Here is a 12,917-nt window from a genome sequence, read left to right as displayed (position 1 = left end):
GAGTCGTCGGTCGAAAGCCCATCAGATTTCGACTTACGGGTCTTAGAAACCCTATCTACGGACAATTTCTTATTCCGCTCCCGCAAGGCCTTCGATGTCAATGTCAAGGACTGGCAGTCATCGCAGTCATCGGAGGCGTGGCTTTCGCCGAGGCACCAGAGGCAGACGTCGTGCGGGTCTGTGATGGACATTTTGGAACCGCAGTCCCGACACCTTTTAATGCCCGACTTCGGGGTAGAAGAGGATGAAGACATTGTCAATACAACATAGAACTGCTACAAAGCAGAAGAACCGAGTGCGCCGAGATTCCGAAACGAACACGTTCGCAGAAAAAACGCAACTGAGGCTACGGGTGTTGTGCGTCCTAGATAAAACATCCAGTGACATCGACCCTTGACGGAGGCCCTCGAGGGACAGCGTGTCGAGGTCATCGACGCAGGACGCCTACGCCGAAAATGTTTTCCAAAGCAGCACAGCTGTGGTCATTATTGTCAAAGATGTGGAATACGTCGGAGGACACAATCCCTTCAAAGATGTCGTCTCTGGAATCCTTGTAGGCCCCTATGGCCGCCAGATAGTGAGCCAGATGCGCAGAGAAGGATAACACATCGTCCAGTGAGCATGTCAGCAGATCAATCTGGTTTGCCTTGGCCCAGTGGCAGAACCTGGTCCACTTGCTTCTGTACCGACTGCTGGTGGAGTCACTTCTTGCCCCTTGTGTGATAACCAGGTTGTCCTGTGACAAGTGTTGATGCTTCAGGGTGACCTCTTCAGGAACCAAGCTGCCAGGGCTAACTTTTGCAGAGCAGGGTGAACCACTGTGCCCCCATGCTGGGAGAGGAAGTGGGCTGGACCCAGATGGAGTGTCCTAGAGGTTGATCAGACAGTTGGAGGAGTTCCGAGAACCAAGGTCTTGCCAGCCACCATGGCACTCTCAGGATGAGTCGAAGGCTCGGTTACTCCCTGACCCTGCAGATGACCCTGTAAATCCTGTAAATCAGAGGAGTGAGGGGTGGGGGGGACACGTATGCATTCATGCCATGCCACGGGATCGGCAACCCGCCCCCCAGAGATCCCCTGCCATGATCCAGTGAAGAAGCAAACTGAGGGCACCTCCTGTTGTTCATGGTGGTGAATAAGTCTAATTGAGGGTGACCCTTCCTGTCCAAGATCTCCCTCAGGACCGCATTGTTTAACTGCCACTCATAGTTGTCGATCCCCAGCCTGCTGAGCCTGTCCGCCTCCAAGTTGGATTCCCCCGGCAGGTGGACTGCTGATAAGTGAACGTTGTTTGACAGTGCTCACTCCCAAACGTCGATAGATAGCCGACAGAGCGAGGGGACCTGGTACCCCCATACTCGTTGACGTAATACAGGCTAGTGGAGCTGTCTGTTGGAATGCAGACTGACTTGCTGTTGACCATGTGGAGGAACACTTTTAGGGCCATCCAGATGGACTTCATCTCGAGCCAGTTGATGTGTTCTAGCTGTTCCTGTTAAGACCATACTCCAAGGACACTGTGGTTGTTCACTGTAGCCCCCCATCCCACTAGGGATGAGTTTGTTGACAGCGAGCTCTGGAGAAGGCTGCCCGAGCGGTCTGCCCACCAATAGGTTGGTCTCTGCACTCCACCACTCCAGGTATGGGTGTAGGTGCTGTGGTATACTAATTAGAGCTGCCTGGGAGCCGTCTCCTGATTCCAAGCGGCTGAGAAATGCAGCTGCAATCTCCTCATCCTGAGTCTTGCGTGTGGTACAGCCAGGTGACAAGCCGCCATAATTCCAAGCAAGTGCTGGTATTACACAGGTATTACATTTGTGTATAGGTGTGTTATAAATGCCATATCATATCATATGCAATATCATATCATGCAGAAGTCATTGGTCTGCTGAGAAAATGCTGGGTGGCCATCTTGATTGCTGTGATCTTGTCTGCTGAGTGGACAATTCTTTCCACCCCAGTATCCCAAATTAGATCCAGGAATGTTAAGGACTGAGTGGGGAGTAGCTACGACTTATTGAGGTCGATGGAGAACCCCAGATCGAACAACATGTACATAAGTGCTGAAGCTGTGCACTGTACAGCCCCTGGTGACTCAGCTCGGACTAGCCAGTCATCGAGATATGGATAAAGATGGTCCACCCTGAGCAGAGCTGCTAGCAAGTTCATGAACCTTGCAAAGACCCTTTGAGCCAAATGGAGGCCAAACGGGAGGACCTTGTATTGAGAATGAAAGCCCATGCTCCTGAACCTCAGGAAGGAATGATGGTGCTCCCAAATAAGGACATGTAGGTAAGCATCCGTCAGATCCAGGGTGCACATCCAGTCTCCCCCACACAAAGTCTCTGCAATGAGCATTGAACTTTTGAAGGGGTAGGGAAATATCCAGGAATAGAAGCCCATGCCTCGCTGTAAAGCTGGAACCTCCTCCACTGCTTGACTCGCAATGAGCGAGCAGATTTGTGCCAAAAGAGTTGCCATCCCAATCTGTGGGAGTGGAGGGGAGGAAAGAGGAAAAGGAGGGATTGGCAGACAGAAGCCTATGGAAACTACGGAGAGGATCCATGGGTCCACAAACCTTGCCCTCTAGGAATGGATGTGAAGGGCAAGCCTGCCCCCCACCGGAGACCTGTGGACCTGGATGGCATGGTCATCGTATTTTGCCCTCTGAGGCTGGTGCCTGGGAGAGGCACTGGAAAAAACCCTTGAGAGGATCCTTTGTGCTGCTTGCGCCTGTGCTGGCTAGGAGACTGGTCAGGCTGTCTAGCACGTCACACCTGAAAGCCCTTGAAGCCACCTAAGGTACGAACTCTGTCAGAGCGTGGTTGACTTTGGCAATAGGCCTTGGGTGCAGATTTTGTCAGGATTGACAAGGACCTAGCCTTTTGACAGCTATTTTTCTTTTTGTCAGGTTCCTCATCTGTTTTCGAGTGAAACAAGACCCCCGCCCCCTTTAAATGGCAGATCTAGAATGCACGCCTGCACATCAGGGTTAAACGTGGTCGCTTTGAGCCAAGCTGTCCTCATGTTGGTGGCAACACACATAGCTCTGCCTGTGGTGTCAATGTGAGCCACTTTGGACTCCATGATATCCTGGGCAACTATTTTCGCCTCTGCCAACCCTGCCCTGAATTGCACCTTTCTATGCGTGGATAGCTCCGGGAGTAAGTCTGCAATCAGCCGCCAAAGGTTTTGATTCACTGCTGCCAACATTGCTTCAGCATTGGTCTGGTGCAGGTGGAGCATGGCATTAAAGTAAATCTTTTTGCTTTAGGACTCCAGTAGCATTTCCTCCTTGCCTAGGATTGATGTGGGGGCAGATGAAGACTGCGGTTTGGAATAAAAGGGAGGCTCCAGCTATAACCGAGGAATGCGATTGATGGTGCACCGACAGTAGGGGTGAGTCCCCCTCCGCCTGCCTATACTTGGCATCAAGTCGTTTATTGGTAGGCTGCGTGGAGTGCAGCTTCACCCATCCCTTCTTGGCCAGGGATTCTACATCCTACAGTTCTTGTGGCAGGGCGGATTGGTCAGCATCTCGGCCAGAACCCCCACCTCAGGTTGTTCAATTTGTGGCTGCGGTATCCCCAGGTATTCTGCCACACTCGCCAGCCTCTCGTCGAAAGCCTTAGCTGATGGAGTATCCTGATCCTCGTCCGTGTCACCCACTGTGTCCTGAAGCCCGGGAGCGTTTGGAGGAGTGCTGTAGGCAGTGACGGGAGCTGCTGAGGGGGCTGCGCTGGAGGCGGAGTTCACAGTGACTGTTGTGAGAGCGGAAACCAAGGTGTGAACTGGAACTGGGGTCTGTACCACTGTCGGAGCCCGAGTTGGTAGCGGAGGGAGCATGTCCTTGATGAGCCCCCTGAGGATTGTGCCCATCTCTGTCGATTTCATGAGGGTAAGGAACTTTTCGAAGAACCTATCCTCGCACACAGGTGAAGAGCCTTGGAGCGTAGGAGCCAGGCCCTGTGGCTGCTGAGCACATCAAGCTGGGGCTGCATACTGCCCCTGTGCCGATGTGGTCAGGTATGACGTGGACCAGGTAACTCAATGACATTCGTGATGTCATCTTTGATGTTTTGGGTGTTAGTCTTAGCAGTGCATGGTGGTGGTGCGAGTTATGGTTGCTTAGCTTACCATAACTTCCGAAAAACCTCAGAAATTCGCTTTACCTATAACCATAACGTCCCTTTAACAAATCTTTTTCAGTGAATTTCATGGGTTTTTACCAGTGCATGCTATTTTCCTACAACTTACTAATATCATACAATATTTTTGTCCAATTTACAAAGTTTCACCTTAAAACTCTGCCATTTCCCACCTTGTAGCATCATTTTTAACATGTCCATACAATTTTTACAACTTTTTTGAAATAATTTTGCGTCTGTAGATGTCCGGAAACGTCTGACTTAATCGCAGACCTTCTGGACAGTGCCACGTGACCATACGCTTGCACGTGGCATGGCGACGTGTTCGCGAAGGTGTCTGCACTTCGTAATCAGATCCGTGCTTCGAAGACAGTTCGGAACTGCATTTTCTACTGATCTATGAACTTTAAATTTCAAAATTTCCCTTGCACACCCACTACACCTTTTCGTACTCATTATCCATTACCAATCTAGTACACAGTACATACTTTGAGGAATGTTATCAAAACTGCTTTTTTATCTTAAAAATGGCCATCTGTTATTGCCATCCCTCCTCCCCAAGAGCCACCACCAGCTGGAGGACCCTCGCATCAAAAAAGTGCAGTAATTTCAAAGACAATGAAGAGGACCAAGATGATGAGGTAGAGGAAGTGCCTACTTCTAGCACTAAGATTGAATCATGGGTGTGCCAGTTCTTTGATACTGTTGGGAGTGTACCAAAGGCTAAAGCTATCAATGTGAAATGCACCGAGTGCAATTTTGTACTCTGTTGCAGACTACGGGACCTCCTCCATGCACCGCCACACCAAATCCAATCGCTGTAATGCTCTCAGAAAGGTTGTTCCTTTCTCAGCAAGTAGTTAACTGTCTTCCTCCACCTCATCTTCCTCAACAAATACTGTAACCACACAGCCTAATGTCTGCGGGCTTTGGCGCATTATAAATAAATAAATGAGGGCTACGGGCCATTATCGTCCATTGCAGCCCTGAAATGGGGGATAAAGGCCATTAGCACGCCTGGTTCCCAAAGTGGGAACCCAGGGTGCTAAAACATAGATTTTTCTTCCTATGGCGGGAAGGAAGGATTATCCTGTAAGAAGGAAGGATTATCTTTCCCAGAGCGGGACGTCTGCGGCTTACCGCTGTAGGAAGGAAAATCCTTTCCCAAGACAGCCAACATGGAGAGAGAAGGTGGGGCTCTGTACACAGCCCCTCTTCCCTTGCCATGGCAGCCTGCAAAACCCTATGAACATATTACCACAAGCACTTTTTTTCCCTTTCAAACCTATCCTACCTTCGAATAACTTTACCACATAGCCGGTCCAGGTAGACATAGCCACTTTAAAACCATTTTTCGTCCCTAGCGGTCAAGACCAGTAGCCAGATTGTCCGCCTATGGCCACAGGCTATACCTCAGTCACCAAAGGTATATGACTATTTTTTGTACCTACATTATGACACTTGTCAAAAAATAAAACACGGGCACATTTGAAAAACCATACTTTAATGTCCTTGCCAGTGCTTCTCAGAAGTTTGCTTGAAATCCGCCCATGTTTTATTTTTTTTAAAGTATCAAAATGTATGTACATACAATAGTCCTATAACTTAGCCCCCACTTGGCAAAATCCATTCAGTCTTTACACAAACATTGAAGGTTGGGTCTATGGTCTTTCTGAAAACCTTTGTCCACATTTGTCAAATAGCAACAAAGTTATAAGCCATCTAAAAATGTTGAGACCCCCCCTCTAATTTCACCCCCTCTTGAGAAAATCCCACCAAACTTTTGGGACCCCCCCCTCTAATTTTGACCCCTCTTGACAGAATCCCACAAAACTTTGCAAAACCATTTAGGATTAGGTCTAGAATAAAACATGCAGTTTCATTGAGTGGCTCAAAAGTTATGAGCCATCCAAAAACTGCTTTTCCCAAACCCTGTAATGCAGAAATAGGTACAGATATCCTAGGACATCTCAAGTGTCCGCAAACACCACAGGACTGTCCCAGGACATCTGGAATGTTCGCTGACTTTCGGGGGTGAAACAACCTGTTTTTTGGCTTCGTATGGCCATATCCAATCCAATCCTCACCCCCCACCCCCACACAACCCCAGAGATTGTTTGGGTTTGACAAGTTCAATTCTGCTTTTTTATTATGTTCTCACTGCGCTGTCCAGGGACCCCCCAAAAAGTCCATGAATCCAAGATGGCGGGCGTTTCAGGAAAACCGACGCATTTCATCTTTTCTCACCACCCAATCAGCGGCCGCGTCCCGATGTTCACGGACCACGCAAAAGTCCGCAAATTTTTCTGGCCAATCAGAGGCCAGACTGCGGACCGAACAGGGAAGTGAGTCTGCGGAGCAGACATAGATATCACTTATTTTTTTGCCTTACGTTTTGGTCGTTTAAAAAAAAAAAAAAAACCTACTGGACGGATTTACACCAAATTAACAAAAAGCACGCTTTCGGGACAAAGCCGGCGCTCCTGCTGCAAATTTGGTGAAAATCCGTCCAGTGGTTTGGGCTGTAGGCGTGACGGAATTTTTCCCCATTATGTCTACGGGAAAAAAATAAATTTTGGGACCCCCCCCCCCTATAACTTTGCACCCCTTGACCAAACCTCACCAAACTTTCACCAAAATTCAGAGTGGGCCATATACTTTTTTTTACAAAGTTTGTGGAGGATTCGTCCAAGGGGAGCAAAGTTATAAGCCACCCAAAAAGTGCTCTTCCTATGGGTTTAGCAACTTAACCATAACTACATGGCTGCTACCGCAGGCCATGTAATACACAAACTGTGTATTTAAATATTAATAACGTAGGATGTGCCTCGTTATATATGCCACACCTGCATGTGGATTCCTATGCGACACCCTCAAATACGATTCCAGGAAGAGACGACACTATTTGCTAATGCTGTAGACCTGGAAATATTGGCCTCCAATAGCTCTCATAACCCTAATTAACCTGGACAGCTCTTTGCATGCAGCATTCGTACAGGGCATTTTTTCCGGCGGTTTAAAGCAATAAATAGCATCCAGTGACTGTACATTTAAATGATGTTAAGCGCTCCCCAAGGTCTATCAAGCCAGACAGACGATTTTTATAGGGTGGGAGAAACGCTGCAGTGAGATTGTTTAGACAGAATACCCTTCAGTGCACCTCCATCAGTTTCCTCAATCAAGTGTCTCATCCTTTCAACCTAGGTTTACCCTCAAACTGACATACCACATTCGGCACACACAAAACATCTCTGTGAGGAAAACAATGAACATTTATTTATACGCACTACTAGCTGATAACACATGGGGACAATATAGTACGCACTTAAAGAAGCTCTTACCTGATAGATGTCTGATAAACTGCTGCTTCCAGAGTCACTGGCGATGCTGCATCCCGATTGGCTGGAGGGTACGTGGTTCCCCTGAGGGTGCGGATTGTCTGTAAGGTGCATCTTGGTAAGGTCTGCAGGCAGCTGGAAACGAACAGGGGCATCACTTTTAAGTATAAATACAGAAGACGTAACTCAACACCACAGTTGTAGTAGCAGACACACGTATGAGATTGTGCGTCAATCACACGTAATTCGCCCAAAGTTTGAATTAACATGCGTGAACGGCAGGCTTTCTTAATTCTTTTCTCCGATTACAGAAGCCCACATGGGAACCACGTACTCAGTCTGCTTCTAGAATGTGCATCGCTATCCTCCGGCACATCAGGTGCGGCAGCGTCCTAAACCCTGCGCCGTGGCCTGCTCGGCCGCCATCATAGGTTAGAGCAGGAAATTGCACTTTCTGGCTCAGGACACGGGAGCGCATATTTGCTCGCTGACTTAACTGCATCTCCAATCCTGCATTCCACATGCAGCAGTCACAGGGCTGGAACTGCTACTCACAGCATACTGATCAGACTTGTCATTTACATCAACACACGTGCACAGACACATATGCATACATACGTAACATACCAAATAGCAACGTGCACGTAGGAAATGTCCCTGTCCACAGAGCGCATGGGAGGAACCATGCAAACGGCATACTTTACACTGGAACCCTCTCCAGTTATCATTAACATCGAAGACTTTCGCAGGGATAGGTACAGACGGCTGACAATCACCTCGCCACCAAGCGCTGCCCCCATTCAATACTGAATGCCTGCGTCAATTTCCTTTTTGACATTATTAGTGTGAATATAAAACCCAGCACACAAAAAGTTGCTTGACTGTATACAAAATACAAAAACACCCTCCAGTTACTGCCAAGAGGGTGTTGGCCCAAAGCACCCAATGGGCCTCATTAGGAGTTTGCCGGTCCGGAAACAAGGGTGCTGGTAAACTCACTGGCACCCTTGTTTCCGGATCGGATCTGACACTGACCTGGCGCAGCAGCCACGGTAGGCAGACCAGTCACAGAAGCACCGGCACCGTTAGGAACGGTGCCGGTGCTTCTGTGTCCCCTCGCCTGTAGAGTCCTATGATAATGGGGGCTAACATTTTACCGGCACCTGACTTCACAGGCAGCCAGAGTTGTAATCTCCCGGTGGCACTGGCAAGTCAGGCGCTGGTAAAATATTACAGGTCCAGTGGCAAACCGGCAGGGTAACTGCCGGGCCGGTAATGAGGCCCACTGTCTATCAAGATTTTATTATACATTTGAAGTGTGTAGAAGTACTGAGCGGTAAAATATTAGGTGGGGATTCCCTCAGCCGAAAGTCTGCCCAAAACAGAGACTGTGGACTTCACTCTAAACACACTGATTTGGAAAACGTGCTTGCCGAAATGTTGAGTCTAAAGCCAGGAAGTGGCAACATTTAGGCTCTTTATTAGAAAGATAGGAGTTACCAAGTGTGTCAGGCTGTCTTACGATCAAAAACCAAATTCTTGGCGGAAGATTAAGTGAAAAAGTAACCATCTCTTGCTGGAAGCATATTTGGATATTATTCTGAACCTTTATTCAAGGAGGCAAATCATTTGTATCAGACTCAATGTGTTTAAGAATCTGTGGTAGAACCTCGCTCTAGAAAGGGTGTGGAGTAATTGGAGATTTTGACTGTATGGGTGGGCTTGATTATTTACCACACTTTTTGCAGTCTCACTTCAATCAAAGTATCCTGGAAAATGTTTTGTATTGTCCCTCACCTATGGAGATTAGGGGTTCAAGTGAGAGTAGAAGCCTTGGACTTTATGCATTGCGATGACACAGAAATTATTATGATGTAATGGAATATCACTGCGCTCAGAATTGGAGGATCTTAAAAAAGACTGTTCAAAATGCCTCTCGGAAAAGGTGAGGTTCATTGTGTTCCCCTTGGAAAATTGATTATACCAGTGGACCATTAGCTTAGGTATTGATTATTATGATAGCACTACTGTAGAAATGAGATTGCAGTGTTTAGATTTTTTTTTGTATTTTTCTGAACTGTATTTTATCTTTTTGAGCTGTTTTTATTTTTATAGAAATAAATTGAAAGTTTTAATCTGAAACCAAATGACTAAACAATGCATTGACCGATGACACTAGGCACAACTCGTTGCCTGCTTTCCAGCTACAAGGATTCCTAGCAAGAGCAACATCAAGAATAATTTGATTAATTTCAATAAAAGAGGGCAAGTTGATTTGCCCAAGCAAATGACAGTAGAGAGATTTCAACACTGATATTGGAGACCCCAGAATTTGTGGGACACTTCCTCAAGTATAGATAACGTCTTTGTTACTTACCTGTAACTGTATTCCTCCAGCATTAGCATCTTACATAAATGCACATACTTGAATATTCCCAATCGTTAGACTGGGAATCCTGTGTAATTTATAATGATTATATATACGTTTTTTCCCTTATAGGAAAAACAGTAATACATATTGCCATTATGCCTGAAAAGGAACTCAATTGTGTAGTCCCTTTAACTCACATTTGGTCCTTTATGACGCTAACCAATGAGGTGGCAGGCCGTAAGCTGCACCCCAGGCAGCCATCTTCAAATTCTGAGCATTGGAGACTGCAATACGACTGACTGGCTAGGGAGGTGGAAGGGCACATGTGAATCTATGAAAAATACCAATGCTGGAGAAATACAGTTACAGGTAAGTAACAAAGACTCGAGCAGCATTGGATCTTTCATTGATTCACATGCTTGAATAGAATACCAAGCAGTGAAGCATGCCATACCTTTGTCAACACAGTTAAAGTTTTTTAACCTTATCCTTAGCAGAGCACTTTGCATGCCAGATAACCATGGCAGGGAAGGGGATAGAAATATCCTACCTTGCTGCAAAACAGGCAGAGGACTGCCTGTCCGACCGCTGGCTCCCTTATGTGGTCTTCTGCTGAGCAGCAATGCTTGGCAAACGTATATGCCGCATGCTCTAGGTGGCCTCTCCATGTCCTTTATCGCCACTACCGTTTGAAACGCTGCCGACGCGGACCTCCCGTTGGTGGAGTATGCCGTTGGTTGGCCAGGGAGTGGGTCACCTCTGAACTGGTGGCAGTGGCTGATGCAATTCACCATCCAGCGTGAAAGGCCTTGCTTTGATATGCACTGTCCTTTAGTGCGACCTGGAGAACGCCAGAAAGAGTCGGGGAGAGTTACAAAATTCTTTTGTTCGTAGAACTTTAGTGCTCACGAGAGATCCAAGCAATGAAGGGCACGCTCTGTTGCTGACAAATGGTTGTTAAAAAATGTAAGGAGTACTATTCGCTCTAACAAAGTCATCTCAGAGACCACTTTCGGGAAGAATTTGGGATGCAGTCTGAGAATCATGTGAGCCCTTTGAAAGATTGTGATGAGGGCCTGAAGCACAGCAATTTGCCTCGCTGACATCATGGCTACGAAGAAAACAACCTTCTAGGATAAGAAACGTCAGTAGCATAAATGGATGGGTTCAAACAGTGCCATAATTAATGCAGACAACACAGTATTCAGACTCCAAGAGGCTACCGGGATGTGTGGTGTAGGGAAAGTACATAGCAAACACGTAAGAAAAATCTTAACCGCTGGGTCAGAGACGAGCACATTTTGATGTGGTTTTGTGGTGTAAGCTGATATGGCAGAGAGATGCATTCTGATGGATGATTAAGATACCCTACCTACTACACCTGGCAAAAAGCAGAGTAACACTTGGTGTACAGATATTGTTAGCAGTTCCAGCTGGGATTTTGCACACCATGCAATGAAACGTGCCAACTTTTTGGCATACGTCAAGCGAATGGATTGCGCTCTAAAAGCTTGGTTAACCTCCCAGCATTCTGCAGGCAGTGTTAAGTTTGGCAGTTTTTGCTGTTTTAGGAACCAGCATTTGAGGAAAAGACAGGCTGGATACTGATGGAGCATCTTGTCATTCTGTTGATTCAACAGGAGCTGGTGCGGCCTGAGGCCAATGGGTGCCTCTTGAGACAGCGCTATGCGGCGCTATGAGGATCATTTGGCACGGTTGCGCCTTCATCCTCTGAAGAACGTACGCTATTGTTAGGAAAGATTTCATAATTGTATGTAAATTTCCCTCCATGTGTCAACCCCCAAACATTTTGCTGCTGTTTAGACACCATTGACTGACTTTGCCAGAGGAGCACAGCCCTCAACTGCACTCCTCTGAGCTTTCGCTCACTTTTTAATAGGGAAACTGACATGCCCTTAAGTCAGTCAGTATTGGGAAACTTTGTTTCCCTTAGTCCTTTCCTCATGTTGCAACTTTTGTGTAACATGTAACAAGTGTGCAATGTTTTGATTTATTGTTTGTTTATTGATTTATTGTGCGCGCCGGAATCTGAGGTAGCAGGGCGCATGTGACAAGAGGGCTTACAGCTTGGTTACAGAAGTTACAAGTTTACAGTAGTTACAAGTTTACAGAGCATGGTAGAACAATTTTCTTGGCTCCAAAGGATGAAAGTTAGGCAATAGAGTACAAGTACAACGGTATGCTGACAACAAGTCAGAAGGCTGACGTAACATAATAGCAAATCTATATCAGGTACAATACATGCGGTAGGAGCGTGGGGAGGATGCGGGTTACATAGCATTCTCAGTGATACATTTTATTGTGTTCTTTCTAAATTTGTTGAACGTTAGGTCAGATCTAAGTGCGTGAGGTAGGGAGTTCCACAATTGAGCTGCCCTAACTGGGAAACTGGACCCTCCAATAGTGGACAGTTTAAATCTGGGCACTAGAGGGCAGTTGGGGCTGGTTATTCTTGTAGGTCTAGTAGAGTTTTTTTTCTAGTAAATCGTTCTGTTAGGTAGCTAGGGGCTGTGTCGTTTAAGCATTTGTGGATTAGGGAGGTAGATTTGAGGTTGATTTTTTCTTGGGTAGAGAGCCATTTATGTTTGTTTCCGTCTTATTTCAGAAATATGTGCTCTTCTGGGTAAACTAGGGGCGCTCGAAGTGCATTATTTTGGAGCACTTGTATTCCGTTGATGGTTTGTTTAGATGCCCCTATGTAGAGGGAATTACAATAATCTAATTTTGAGAGGATAAGGGCTCTGGATAGAATTAGGCAACTGTCATCGGATAGGAATTGTTTCCCGGCTCGAATTAATTTACATGTATAGGCCGTGGATGAGGCCAGTGAGCTTATCTGTTTGGTAAAGGATAAGGACGAATCGAGATAGAAACCTAGTGTTTTTACTTCTCTGGGGACCTTAATAGTATTCCCATCGATGATGAATGCTGAGTAATTAGGGTTGAGTTTAGAGATGCGAGCTGTGGTGCCCAAGATGATGAGCTCTGTTTTGTCATTGTTCAAGCATAGGCCATGGTTGGCAACCCATGCTTGAACGA

General features: G+C 46.6%; 1 protein-coding gene across 7 annotated transcripts in view; it reads right to left on the bottom strand.

The window, feature by feature from the left end:
* RAPGEF6 (Rap guanine nucleotide exchange factor 6) overlaps positions 1 to 12,917 on the bottom strand; it is a 1,719,096-nt gene that overhangs the window by 627,820 nt on the left and 1,078,359 nt on the right. For all 7 annotated transcript variants that reach the window (XM_069652531.1, XM_069652536.1, XM_069652533.1 and 4 more), the window contains one exon: positions 7,490 to 7,621. In XM_069652531.1, the coding sequence (XP_069508632.1) occupies positions 7,490 to 7,621 (132 nt within the window). The remainder of the gene's footprint in view (positions 1 to 7,489; positions 7,622 to 12,917) is intronic.

The sequence above is a fragment of the Ambystoma mexicanum genome, chromosome 3p (assembly GCF_040938575.1).
Source record: "Ambystoma mexicanum isolate Mex_15411 chromosome 3p, UKY_AmexF1_1, whole genome shotgun sequence".
In the NCBI taxonomy this organism is placed as follows: domain Eukaryota; kingdom Metazoa; phylum Chordata; class Amphibia; order Caudata; family Ambystomatidae; genus Ambystoma; species Ambystoma mexicanum.
Note: the sequence above shows the minus strand (reverse complement) of the source record. Positions and strands in the feature narration are given on the sequence as shown.